The sequence below is a fragment of the Strigops habroptila genome, chromosome 19 (assembly GCF_004027225.2).
Source record: "Strigops habroptila isolate Jane chromosome 19, bStrHab1.2.pri, whole genome shotgun sequence".
NCBI lineage: Eukaryota > Metazoa > Chordata > Aves > Psittaciformes > Psittacidae > Strigops > Strigops habroptila.
This window is the reverse complement of record NC_044295.2, coordinates 1,374,744-1,388,991: the sequence shown is the minus strand read 5'-3', so window position 1 is coordinate 1,388,991 and position 14,248 is coordinate 1,374,744. Positions and strand designations below refer to the sequence as shown.

At 53.0% G+C, this 14,248-nt stretch overlaps 1 protein-coding gene across 1 annotated transcript; it reads right to left on the bottom strand.

The window, feature by feature from the left end:
• Nucleotides 1-6,873: 6,873 nt before the first annotated feature.
• On the bottom strand, nucleotides 6,874-8,656 carry HOXB1 (homeobox B1). The gene is made up of 2 exons (XM_030508819.1): nucleotides 8,047-8,656; nucleotides 6,874-7,442 (listed from the first exon to the last, which is right to left on the bottom strand). Exons 1-2 carry the CDS (start codon nucleotides 8,654-8,656, stop codon nucleotides 7,117-7,119), a joined length of 936 nt encoding a protein of 311 aa, XP_030364679.1. The 3' UTR covers nucleotides 6,874-7,116.
• Nucleotides 8,657-14,248: the final 5,592 nt, after the last annotated feature.

The window sequence follows — 14,248 nt, the reverse complement described above, 5'->3', positions numbered from 1 at the left end:
TGTCCAGTGTGGAGGAGAGGAGGGTATGGGTCAAGGGAAAAGAGATTTACTTGTCCTTGATACACACGGCCTTGGCAACACAGTTGTGAATGTACTGACACTGTGACAAACCATTCAGAAAGAGCTCCCCTGGAAGACTTTCTAACTTTGTAGGCACCCAGCCTCTGTAATGGAGTCTTACCACAGAGCTCACTGCTTCATACATCCCAAATAAATCATACAAGGAGCATATTAAAATCATTTGTATCAGTAGGGCCTGATTTAAAGCTCAGCTCCTCATCCATCAAAGAGATGTTTTCATTTGCAAGCATATTCCTCCAAACTGCAGGAAAAGCCTCACCAAATCCATTAATAATAAAGGGAAGGGAAGGGAAAGGAAGGGAAGGGAAGGGAAGGGAAGGGAAGGGAAGGGAAGGGAAGGGAAGGGAAGGGAAGGGAAGGGAAGGGAAGGGAAGGGAAGGGAAGGGAAGGGAAGGGAAGGGAAGGGAAGGGAAGGGAAGGGAAGGGAAGGGAAGGGAAGGGACCTCTCAGAGCAAATGGACAAAGGGGAAGCAGAGAATGATGCTCATTCTGCTTTTGGAGAATGAGCTTTTCTCATTTTGGAGAATGATGCTCATTCTGCTTTTGCTTTACAAAATCCACTCCAAAAATAATTCTGGGAGACAAGTGCCGCCGCGACTTTTGGTCTTACATTGAAGGATAATTTAGGACAATGTTTAATGCGCGAAAAGATCTGGTTTTTTTCTTTGGCCATTCAGCTCAGAGGGGCAATACCTGAAATACCTGAAAGGGGAGAGTGGCTGGGCAGAAAAACGTGGAAGGCAATAAGCCCGAGGAAACCGTTTCCCCTGGGAAGCTGCCAAGGACGCGGGGACGGTGATGCAGAGCGGGGAGCAGCCCCGGCTGAGCCGGGAAGTGCTGCTCACCGGCGGCGGTTGAACGTGACCCCTCGCGAATCCTTCCGGAGGAAACCCCCTTAAAAAGTGCCGTTAAAAAGCACTTTTCTCCTGTCTTTTGCTCCGACAGACGCGCCGGGGTCGGTGTCTCCGTGGGGGCTCTGAGACACGGGGGAGTTTCTCCGAGCCGTGTTAATACCGTAACCGAGGTTAAGAGCTGCGCTTTTGTTTGAGGGAAAATGTTCTCATCTAAATGACGGAAATTCTTAGGGAAAGGTGTTTCCTTGGTGGTTTGGCTCTTGTAGCTTGGCAAGAATAAGGGACTCGTTGAACTCTTAGCAAAAAGTTAGAGAGACTTTGGGTTTAGCGGAGAAATCGCTCTTTTACCGGGTTTTGGCAGTGCTGCCTCTCCGGTGGAAAAAAGCAGCACCTCGCTCCCTGCGATGCTCTTTTCCCGCTGCCGCCAGCGAAAAGGTGGCGAGGCCGGGGGCGGCAATGGAAGAATGATTGGAAAGCTCACGGGAATCATTTGGGATTCCCAAACCTCCCCCCGCCCCTTTTTCTCTTTTTTCCCCCCAAACAACGCTTGTGTTTTCCCACCTCCCCGGCTTGTTTAATCCACAGAGACTGTGATAACCGCCAGAGTTGAATGGCCATTAACAGATCCGTTAAATCTCCCCAGATTAGCTTTATGGCAACTGAAAGGGAGCTCACCCTCCTTGGGTGTGATTTCAGAAGACACCCCACGCACGGTTTGGCGATCCTGCGGGAAAGGGCTGCAGCCTCATTGCACAAACCTCAGCCTCCTTGTTCTCAGGGATGCTCTGCCGCTCCTCTGGGGACAAAGCTTGCGCTCCCTGGGACCCCCTGGCTCTCGGGTAGCAGCTCATACCCCCGGCTCTGACCCCAAACCCTCTGGGAACTCGCCCAGGCTTTATGCCAAGCCCCCAGCAAAGGATCCCTCCCTTTGCCAGAGACCCAGCGCCCCGGAGAGAGGCAGATCCGGCTCCCACCGCACCCCCGAGACATCCCAGGTCTTCGGGACCGTTCCCCGCCGACCCCTGTTCCCTCCCGCACCTCACCGACATGGCTGTGCTCTCCTCTGGAGCCGCTTTGGATTTGCCTTGTGGTTCTGTCTGATTTCCTTCCCACGGGAACACGCACGGGGTTTGGAATAATCCCTTTTGCAATATTTCTGCTTTGCGTCAAATTTGGATTTGATCCTCCGATAAAAGCCTTGCAGGAAAGACTTTGGTTATTGCTGCTGGGAAAGATTTCAGCTTGTCAACTCCCCTGAAGTGGTTTTAGGCAGAAAGAAATCATCCTTACTTTCGCTTAGTTTAGGTTTTAATCCCTTGTGTCGGATATACTTTTACATATAAAAATACAGATTTCTATAATATATATGTGTGCATTTTATACTTTATAGAAATACTTTTTATATCTATTCATTATATATTTATATATTTAATGTTATATCTTTATTTATATACACATATAGATGTGTGTATTGGTGTGTATATATATTTCTATATCTCTTGTCCCCCTTGGTGCAGTTTTCATGGTTGTGCTGAGGTTGCAGAGCTGTCCCTTGCCGCACCTCGGGCAGAGGAACCGTCCATGAACTATCCACCCTCCCGGCAGGGCTGACCTGTGCTCTCCACACTGAAAAGCAACTCCTGCCTTTCATTGCATCCTCCCTGGCCCAATGCTTTTTCATTTTTAACCCCAAATCATTGTTCAAAGCAGGCTCCTGGCCGGGAGTGCTGGGAGCTGCCTGCATCAGGGCTGGCTGGGGTGCAGAGACCCAGGCTTGACCCCAGCAATGGTCCTAAGGCCAAGCTGGGCCCATCTTGGGGTGAATTCATTCCAGGCTGAACTTTGTGTGAACCTGGGCCCGAGGGGAAGGGAACCCGACAGAGCAAGGCTGACAGAGGCAAGTTCTGAGCAAACCCATCAGCCTGAGTAAATATTGAACGAGTCCATGTGAAGGCTGGGGTTGAAATGGAGCTGTCAGACCAGTGTAAACTGAAAGGATAGGTGAGGCCTCTGAAGAGCAAGGAAACATTTTGTACACTCAACTTCTGCAATTGTTCCTTCCACCACAGCCCTTTGCCCCAGACCTCATTTCACCTGCCTGAGAGGCTAAAGCAACCCTGAAGCTGATCGGTGATGAAATATCTGTGTTGGTGGAAGCAAAGGGCTCAGGGGCAGAGGGTGAACAAGGGGACAACACCTTAGGGTGGCCTTTTTAGAAGCTGGGGTCAGACACAAGACAGCAGTCTTAAACCTAGGTGACCAGCATCAATCCCCAAAATCAAATATACTGTATACTTGATATAAATACAAGTGAAATTCGTTGTCACTAAATATCTGTAATCCAAATCAACACATCTTATGCCCATCTCCCAGGATCTAGCCCAACTGTGCTGCTGGCACAGGAGAAGTCCCCAGGATGAGGAAAGGGTGTTGAGTGGCCAAGCTCTCCCACCCCGTCAGGGCGCGAGGGCAGCTGCAGGTCTCATGCCTGATTCACCAGGGATTTTAGTGACACCTAAGAATGTGTTCATGTCAAAATGTTGAGAAAACTCAGCAGGCATGAATACCCCTCCTGGGTTTACCTGATTAAGGGTGTATCAGCTTCCTCAGCAATTTAGTGTGTAAGCAGGTGCGTGGGCACCTTGCTGCCATGGTGCCACTCACAGAAGATGGATCAAGCTCTTGTTTCAGTTCTGACTTGCTCGTGGTGTGATGAAAATGTCTCTCCCTCATCCCGCTCTGAGTTTGCTGAGAGTTGGGAAAGGGATGGCCTCATTTTTCTCTGCGAAACAAGTTTGGAGCAACTCAGAAGGCTTCCTCCCTTCTTCTCCTCCACTTCAGGGCATCAAAGGGACCAGCAATAGCACAACCTGGCCTCGGTAGGTCACAGAGGGGGTGGTTTGTCCCCAGACAGACACCCCAGGAACGCTTCACACCTCAGTGTGAATAGGCTCCAGGAATAGAGTTAATAGCAGCCAGCAAAGTGGAGTTGAAAGTAAGGAAATCTTCCCGGTATTATTATTATTATTTTTTAATAGAATGTCCTCTTCTGAGATCAAAAGGGCCTCACGTTGTGAGAACAAATGCTTTAGGGAGAGGAGAAACATTTCACACTATGGGGTAAGGAACAGATGGCCCTGCCCAGAGCACCAGGGGTGCTCCTCAGGTCCCTGCTCAGGGGCTCTCCCTGTCTCTTCCCATCCCCTCCTCCCGCACAGGAACAGCAGCTCCAACATGCCGCTGCCATGAGTAATTTACACAGTTACATTTCTTTAACTGGGAATTGCCCCTTCCTTTGGGATATTAAAAGAATAAATCTCCATTAAGACGTGGCTTTGTGTGTGAGCGTACAGGGGGACTTGGCTAATTTTCCTGCTCATGAAAAATGCAATGCCAGAGACCTACGGACAGACACACATGGAGATATCCCCATCTGTGGAAGCGTTAAGGCCAGGTTGGACAGGGCTTGGAGCAACCCGGTCTAGTGGAAGGTGTCCCTGCCTGTGGCAGGGGGTTGGAAGTAGATGAGCTTTAAAGTCCCTTCCAACCCAAACCAGTCTGGGATTCTATGATTCTATATGGGAATATAGCAGATTGTAAATAATGGTGTCATTATGTATCATTTCTATAAAACAAAAGCATGTGTGTAGGCCTCATATTTGTGATGAAGCCCAAATAAAGCAACCGGGCTGAGCCTCGGGGAGGACTTTACGTGCAGGTCTGCAGATGCTCCTCTGTGCCTCCTCCTGTGTAGTCTCTGAGACGTGACATGGTTCGTGTCTCCTATGGACATCTTGGTACCTGTGTAGGTACTGAAGCACCGGTGCCCCACTCCTGAAGCACAGGGGCCCTCCCCGCCCCACTGGGGCGTCTGCTCCCGAGCGAGGGACCCCCAGCCGCGGGTGTCCCGGCGGGACCTTCCGCTGGCTCCTGCTTCCCAGCGGTGGGCTGTAGGATCCTGAGACCAAAGGGACCGTGAGAACCTCGGAGGGAGAGCGGGGAGGGGGGGACGAGCTGTGTGCGGTGATCGCTGCGCAGGGAGGGGGCAGGGGAAGGGCTGGGGGAAACCCGGGGGGGGTTACATATGTAAGGGCGCATCCGCACCGTCTCTGCGGACTCTTCCGGAGAGTCCCTTTGAGTTTCAAATGGGAGCCGGGAGCCTTTGTTGTGCCCGACACACTGACACGTCGGTACCCCCCTTTCTGTGCCGGCCTTTCCGCTCTCCCCGGGCCCTCGTAGCTGGCGCTGCCCGCCTCACCGGGCCCGGGGCAGCACCGTGGGGAGAGCGGCGAGCACGGCGCCGTGTTTCTGTGAGACAGGCCGGATCACACGGGCTCACCAAAACCAAACCGACCAGGTTAATCTGAGCCGACTCACACCCAACAGGTTATGGAGTCAATCTGGCTGATGGTGTTTTTTATTCCCTCTCCTGCTATTTTTGCAAACCGCTAGTGTAACAAAACCTTTTTTCACCCTTTCACCCTCTTTCTTTTTAATTTTCCTTGTCTCTGAGCGAATTGGACACTCAAAAGTCCTTCTTTGGCGCAGGAGTGATGGATGGATGGGGAATGGACCGCCGGGGCGAAGCGATGCGGGATTGCCCAGGTCCCCCTGCCCGGGCCGGGCTGCGGCCGCAGCAGGTTCTTCGCTCACTCCTCGCCCCACTCACACCCCCACCGCAAAGGTTTGCAAATCTGACCAAGCCAGAACAATAGTTTCTCCTGGCAGCTCCTCTGTTTACTTGTTTAGAAATCCCAGAGGCGTTTCGAGGTAAAAAGGTCAGAGCTAAACCCCGGCGCCGGCCCCGCTCGGCTCTACCCGCCCGAGGGCTCCGTCCCTCCGCACCCTGCCCTCGGGTGGGATTTCCACTGGGGAAAACAATGGGGGAAAGAGCCCCGTTTCCCTCCCGTCCCGTCCGGGCCACTCGCTTCGAACGAGCTCGGGCCCGATCCTGCCCATCCTGGGGCGAGGGGGGAAGTGGGGTGAGGGGTGTGCAGTGCGCGCGGGAAGCGGGATCGGTTTGTTCAGGAGCTTTGCCAGCAGCAGGAGACCTTTTTCTTTCTCCCCCTTCTCCCCCCGAGCCCGGGCTCCCCCCGCCCCATGTCGCGCAGGTCCCTGGACAGGAAAGGTTTCCATTTCGCTTCAAGTGGAGGGGACTTGCATGTGGGAAAAGTAAACTTTATTAGACTGAGGTAGTTCCATTTCGAGATACAGAGCGCGGGGAAAGGAGTGGAAGGGAAACGGGAGATTCCGATTAAGAAACCGCTGTTTTTTTCTCAATGACGTTTGGGGTTTTTCCCTTTAAAACAATCTTTAGCAAAAGTTGCCGTAGTTTTCAGTTCGTCCTACCCTAACGTTTCTCGTGGGGAAGGGAAACAATTCAACCATGGGTCAATAACGTTTTTATCGGACTCTGATAAGCCTAAAGAGATGGGGACACACGGAGCCGCGCTTCTCGCTCCAAGGCTTCGGGCTATCGAGACGTACAATAAACAGCATTCAGTGCGGGGGGCCGAGCCCTGCGGCCCCCCCTGCCTTTTTGCCGACACCTCCTGCGACAGCGACCGTTGCCCAGAGCACCCCGAGGCCAGCCTGCGCCTTGTCCCGCTCCCCTGATGGCACAACCCAAGTCAGTGCCAGTCGCAAAGCGTGTATAAAAACCCTGTAAAGCAGAAATAGTGCAAAACGGCAGCAGGGGAGTTGCGGGGTTTGAGCCGCGCGGGGGTCTGTGCAGAGGCCACCGGCATCCTGGGCGCCTCAGATCTCGTTCCGACATATACATACAGGAAATGAAAGGAAACAAACAAAACAAATGCCCAAAACTTTTTTACAAATTGGAAAACCATATCAAAAGTAGGGTTCTTGCAGGCGAAAGTCGTTGTGCACGTTTTTAAAAACGGGAGAAAACTAAATTCGTTTTAAAGTTTCTGTAGTTGAAAGTGCAGTTCCTATAAGGAAGGGGGAAGGCAGAGGAGGAACGTCCCTGAGACAAACGCCTCTTGTTGGGGTGTACAAGGACCCGGCTGCTCCGTCGGGGTCCGGTGGTTTTACAGGGGTCTATAAATTAAGGGAGAGAAACTCAAATGGGAGAGTGGGGTCGGCCCGACGCGTGTGTGCGGCCGGGCCGGGCCGGGCCGGGCCATGCGTGGAAACCTGCGGGAGCTGCGAGGAAACCTGCCCCTCAGGAGGACACGGAGCCGGGGGAGGCCTCGGGGGAGGTGCAGGTGGACTGGTCCGAGGCTTCACCCCCCTCCTTCGCAGACCTGGGGGCAGCGGCCGGTGCAAGACCTTCCTTTTCCCTCTTCTTCTGCTTCATCCGCCTGTTCTGGAACCATATCTTGACCTGAGTTTCGTTGAGCTCCAGGGTGGCGGCGATCTCCACCCTCCGCGCCCGGGTGAGGTACTTGTTGAAATGAAACTCCTTCTCCAGCTCCGTTAGCTGCTTGGTGGTGAAGTTGGTGCGGATGGTGTTTGGCTGTCCCAGGAGTCCATACTCCGCCGCTTTAGCTGTGGATGAGCAAAGAGGAGCAGGGCAGGAGAAGCCAGGGCGACCCCTGAGCATCCTCCTGGTCCCTCGGCCGGCAACCCTCGGCCTCCGACCCGGAGGGACAGACCTTCCCGGGCTGCGCAGAGTTGTCCCCTTCCCTTGGAGCCCTTCCCTCCAGTTGCCCGCACACTGCCGTGACACCTGAACGTGCGTGGGGTGGAGTGGGAGGGCGAGGGCGATGATGGGGGGAGGAGGAGGAGGGAAGGATGTGGTTTAAGGAAGACTGAGGAGAAGGAAGTTGAACAATAGGGGAAATGGAAGCTGCTGCTGTGGGAAGAAGCAGGAAGCCTGAAGCGTTTCCTATTCTGAGCTGGGCTTAATTCGCATTGGGCCTGCGGGAAACTTAGCGCAGGGACCCTCCTGTCAGATGTGTCTGGGCAATCTCTAGCTGGCTTTTCACAGCGCCAAGCTGGTGTTAAACCAAAACCCACCACCAAACCCGAAAGCAAACCACCCCTTGCACAAGCCCAACTCCCTGGGCCCACACCCGAGGAAGGCCACCCCTTCCCGGCCAAGCTGCAACCCGCCACCCCCGTTGACCGGTTCTATGCTCCCCAGACTCACCTGTCTTGGGTGGGTTCCTCTTCACCCTCATCCAGTCGAAGGTCTGCGTGGCGCTGGCGTTGGGGCATGGCTCGGGGGGACACGCAGGGTCTTTGTCCTCGTTTAAAGCAGGCGAGAGGTTGCTGTAAACGCCGGGCAAGTAGCCGGGCTGCTCCTGCCCATAAAGGTGTTGCTGCTGATACGGCCCGGCGGCCGGCAGGACCCCGCAGTAGCTTTCTGCAAGGGAGCTGAGGCTCGGTCCCGCGTTGGCGCAGTACCCGGCCGCCTGGAAGTAGACACCCTCCGCGTCCTGCTGCCCGGGGAAGAGCTGGTGGTGCCCGTAGCTGGAGCCGCAGGGCTGGGTCGGGAACCCGGCGGGGGCAGCTCCCGCCACGGGGCCGGTGCGCCCAGAGGAGGGAGGGCGGCAGCCGGGGCTGGGCTGGGGGAGGTGGGCAGCCGCGGCCGCGCTCCCTCCAGTGCCAAAGCGCCCGTCCCCGCTGAAAGTGTCACTGCCGGGGCTACCTGAGCAAGGGGGGAAGGATGGGGAGCTTTGCTCCAAGTGGTGGTAGGCGCCCGTCCCACGGTTACAAATTGCATACTCTAAGAAGGAGTTCATCCTAGTATTGTCCATCTGCCACTGATGGAGGAGGGTCAGCCTGTTTTGGGGGGGATTCCGCCTGCCCTACAACCTTTAGGTAGTATGTCAAAGCTGTAAAACTTCCTTCCATGCAGCGCTGGCCCTCGGAGCCTGCAGCCCGCGGCAGGGCAGGGGGGGCGGCCCCGGGGGGCGGCCCAGCCCAATGAGCGAGGGGCTCCTGAAGTTTGTCACGGCTCTGAGCTCATCCATCAAGGCCCTGACATTTGCATGACAAAGGGGTTTCAATCAAACCCTGCCCATCAATCTGATAACAACACGAATACGTCAAAATCTTTCCTCAAAGACTTTAAAGGAGTGGAGGGAGGTGGGGTGCGGGGAAGTAAAGGGAAAGAGGGGCTGGGGGAAGAACTAGAATAATCCATGACTGTTTTAAGTGCTAAAAAGGCCCCCAAGTTATGTGATAAGCCAATTTCAGCAGAACGTCCCCTGGCCCCTACTTAAAAAGAAGGTTTTCCTTCACCCTAGGTCCATGTCAGGAAAAGAGCGACAGAGGGAAAAGAGGTGGGGAGGGCCGGCTGCTCTGCCCCCAGCCCGGAAGGATGCTTTCTTCTTCATTTCCAAACTTTCCCCTAGAAAGCGACTTGGACAAATTTGGAGTTTTCTGGGCTGAGTCATCCAATAAAAGCTCCTAAGGAAAATAACGCTCCATGTGTTTGAGTTTTGCCACCCCGGCTTTGTGTCTAGGGCCAGTGTGGGTAAAAGCGGTGTAATTAGATCAATATTCTAATGAGGGGATTAAATAAAGTTAGGAAGACAGAATGTCTTTTGTTGGAGAAATACCATGCCCAGCTTAACAATTAGAGGAATAGAACTGAAAATGATCCGTGTGTCTATCTGATACCTTTCCTCTCCATCCCTTCTCCCGTGCACCTACACACTTATACTGAGAACACACGATGTCTTAAGGGCTATAGCCAACTCTGAACCGTTAAAATCTGCTTTTCCATGGCAAATCTGGTTGATCTTTCCCCAAATCTGCTCCCAGAGCAGAGCTTTCTCCTGACAGGGTCCAGCTGATGAGTAGGAGGAAAGACGCTGACTTCGGCCGGCCACTCCACTGCTCAAAGAATGGAAACATAGGTAGGCAACATTTATTTACTTGTTAGCAGAAGGGAGACAAGAGCACCTAACAATATGACGCCCACAGTCATTTGTTACTTGTCAGGATATTTACTGGTTATTCAGCCTCGAAGAGGAACCAGGAGAGCTCTTTTTTTAACTCTCCCCTAGGCCAAAAGTTCACTTCGGGCGGCACAAACACGTTCTGGAGTTGGTAGGTTTGGCTGATGCAACACGTTGGGTAACATTTGTTAAGAAACTACAACCCAGGCAGCCATAGCATCACCCTCCCTCCTTCAGCCTCCCTCCCGTGAGATGTGGCCAATTGCAACCCTTGTCCTTCAATAAAAAGAATAACGAGAAAACTATTTCCAGAGCTGCATGGGGATTTATTCATCTCTTCCTCTCTTCTGCCGTCTTTGCTGATGCTGAGATGTGCAAGAGGAAAATTTTGGGGGGTAACAAATGTTCTCTGAAACTCGCTACCACCTTTTTTTTCTTGCATAAACCAACCGAAAGTGAATATCAAGATTCAAAGCAACTCTTACGTCTTTCCCCTTGCAAAAAAAATCCGCTTCTAATTTGATTCCAGAAATGCTTCTTATATTACGTTGCACTCGCGTTTAAATGAATGTATTCCGTTTAAACGATGCTTCCTATAGGTGATTTATGGGTATAAAACGGAAAAAAAAAAGGAAAAAATAATAATAAATGTTTATTCCATCCTTGAATCAATTGTTTCGTGTTGTCTGATCATTTTCCACCGTGATCTCACTCCACTGCTGCATTGAAGGGGCGGTTTATGTCGTTAAAATACAGCTGTACCCTGGGAGAGAACTCGCTGCTGTGGAGTTCTGGAGGGTAAAGTTCTGGTCTACATCTCCTTTCAGCGAAGGGTAACCAAAGTTTAGAGCTGAGGCAGCGGTGAGGTGAAAGCACGGTTTATCTCTGGTAGATGGAACACTCGGATAAGGCGGGATCATGATTTTAACCGTGAAACGTAGCGAACCGCGGACCTGGGGGAGCGGATCAGGGGGCCGGGCTGCAGGGATGGGGACGGAACGGAGCAGGGGTCGTGCGGAGCTGAAGTCACTCTGGCAAAGGCTTTGTTCTCTTTGGTCCAGCTGCGGAGGTACCTGTAGGGCCAAGCAGGATGGGGTGTGGAGCCATGTCCTCCCGGGAAGAGGCCGCTGCCTCTTTTACCTCTCTCTTACCTGCCGCGGGAGCCCGGGCATCATCACACAGGGCAGGTCTCGGGGTGCGCCGGGACGGAAGGTGTTGGGTTCCCCCCCGGGACTGCCAGGCTGACTGCCGCGGGCAGGACTGCGGCGCACGCTGAGCCCCCAAAGTGCTATGTTATTCTCCCAAATGCATGGCTGGTGGCGACTGCGCGGTATTTTAGAAATACCAAAGTGCGTGCAGTCGCAGTGGGAAGCGCTTTTCCAAATTCCCTTCTCTTCCCCTTGCCCTGGATCTGAGAGGAAATCACCGCTGTTACTGTGACTGGGTTTAATTCCCCTTGTGCAGGAGGTGCAGGACCCCTTTTCGGTACAGGCCCTCCTAACCCGCAGGAGAAAGGAATCTCAGATTATCTTTAACAGCCGGGCGCCGGAGAAGCCGAATTCTATCACTACTACATTTATTTCTTTAAAACCTCATTTTTGGGGATTTGAGAGAGGGAAGGAGGTCAAAGAAAAGGTGCAGGTGGAGACTCCCAAATTATCAGAGCTCTGTCCTACATCCCCCAAATACTTCCTTTGCCTTTCATCACATTTATTACTTGATTTTCACTTATGTCTTGAGGGAGACAGCGATTATTCCCTACCCCCTAAACCACGGGTGGCCCCGTTTGGGGATGCTGTATGGGAGCACTCCTTGTAAGAAATCTTTACCCGAGACAGACCGGGCAGTTTTCTGTTGTAGGCGACACAGAAGGAATGAGGCATTTCCAAAGGCTCCAGAGTGCTCAGAGTCTTCAGACGTTTGGTTTTGGAGTTAAATATAACCCTTTGCAGAGAAAGTTTGTGTCGTGCTTTAAGAAACGTCACTTCTGGCTCCTGGCGGGGTGATTTATAGGAAACGCTGCTGGAGCAGGGGGTGCGTGGTTGGCTGCGGGCTTCGTTAGCACCAAAAAGGACTTATCCCTTGGAATTGTCAGAGAAATTTATAGCCCCGGCATGTGTCTTGGTTAGATCATAGCTTGCTAAGCTATATTTGGGACTAAAAAATGAAGAGGGGAAAGAAAATAGTACATGGAAAAATGCTCCAGAGTTTGGGAGTCCAAAGAAAAGCAGAAGGAGCCTTTTAATGAGTTACAAGCACGGAGCTATATAACAAATAGGGGACAATTAAGATAAGATAAAAAAGTTCTTTTTGCCTCTGGCGGGCGAATAAAATTCCTCCTCTGACGGCTTTGGGGAGCCGGTATGAGGTGTTTCCATGTGGTCACCGGAGCAGAAGTGTGTCTGCAAGCCTGGGCGTCCGGCTGATGAGGTTGCTTTAAGCCTTTCTGCTGGGTGGAAGTGGATGGGACAGCTCTGGACCTGGCTCCTCACCTCCTGCCAGCCCCGCTCCCGGTTCCCGGAGAGCTCAGCTCCTGGAGAGCTCAGCTCAGCGTCCCCGAGGGAACCTCTCCCGGGCCCGGGGGTGCAGGGCCGGGGTAGGACCGACCCAGGGGATCCCACAGCCTCCGAGTTTCCTTCAGGTCCAGCACCCGGCAGGCCAGGCCTGGGCCAGCTCCACCTAAACCAGCCCTTTAACAAGAGCATGAATTTATTAACGACTTTATCAATGATGCCAATAACAGTAGGACAGCGTTGTTCATCTCAACCAGCGTTAGTCTGAACAATATCCCTCTGTGATGAGGGCTAGATTCACCTGCCCGAACTCCAGCGCTTCTTAAGTTAGTTTCTCCGGACCCATCACTCCGTATTTTCCTTTTCCAAGAGGAAAAAAATAACATCCATCAAAGCTGGGATGGATGCGAGAGGCGCCAGGCCGGGGAGCAGAAGATCCCCTCTCTCTGAGGACGGGGAAAGGATGTTACAGCTCTGCTGGGAAAGCGATCCCAGGGGGTATCTTCACGGAAAGCCGGAGCCTGGCACTGGAGGCGCATGAGGAAGGTCGGGAGATTCCCGAGAGAATTTAACTCTTCCCACCTCACCCGTCTTCTTCATCGGTTTCCGCCCTTCCCGGGCGGGTTCAACCTCCTCAGGGCTTCAGGTAGCTCTTTAGCAAACACATCCCCAGACTAGATCAGCACAAGATAAATATTACTTTTAGCATCCCTACAACCCGTGCGAGCGCTCCTCATTTGCATACTCCGAGGTTAATAATCGTGAGGCAATTGCAGTGTTTTGACAACGATCAAGGGCTGAATCCGCTTAATATGCTTAATATATGCCCTCCAGTTGTACAGAACAGAAGGGCAGGGTTGCAAATACGCATTCCCCATTTGTTTGACATTTTGAAGAAGGTAAAGAATCGCTGAACTAATGGCGAAATCTTACAGTCATTCAATAATTTAAATTTTATTGAATATTCCCCTTCTTTCCTCCGACATTTCAGTCGTGCTAATTAGGACAAATCCGAAGGGCCCTGCTGTTAGCGAGGATAATAACTGGCGAGCTTCCATTTATTAAGTCACTTTCCGTGGGTGTAGAATTGATCTGCGGCTGTGACTGGCATGCTTCCTAGACCTGCAGCAACTTTGAGAAGTCATTACGAGCTGCAGAAGGGCCCTCGTTAGAGATTTGTATTGATAAGGTGTCAGAGTTTATGGTGGGGAGAGGGTTGGAAAACCCTTCCCCGTCCCGGTCCCTTCCCGGGACCGGGGACCCGCAGAGGCCGGGGTCCCTCCCCTCCGCCTCGCCCTTCCCCTCCGCCCTTCCCCACCGAAAAGGGCGTGTGGGCTTGCAGAAATCCGCCGCAAGATCCATTTGCAGGGAGATCTCTCCCTGCGCACGTAGTTTGAAGTTGATTCAGGAGCTGCCTGCCCTGGGGAATGCGGGCGGGGAGTGCGGAGCCGGGATCCCTGGGAGCCCCCCGGCCCCGGTCGCCCCACTCCTGACTCCGGTCCTACCGTGCCCAACAAACCCACATTCAGGATTGCAAGGAAGGGGGAAGGCGAGAAGGGAAATATGTAAAGCACTGGAACAAATGGCGCTTTGATAGACAGCGTCTGGCAGTGCCAACGCTGCCGCTGAGTGCGTTCCAGAAGCTGGAGATATTAAATAAACTTAAACATAATGAATAGCCTTCTGTGGGGCTGTGCCTGGGCTTTACACCCCCCCGCCCGGCTCGGGACTGCCTGGAGAGGGACGGTGACTGAGGGCAGCACCAGCGCTGGGGACACGACACCGAGGAGACACCCCCGGGCCAGGGGCAGCTTGTTTGCAGGCAGCGCTGGGCGCTGCCTCCTTTTTATGGGAAGGTGTTAAGTAACGTTCAGTCGCATATTTTATTTGCCATCTACTTCGATTTTCAATATAAACCCTTCCCGAAGTG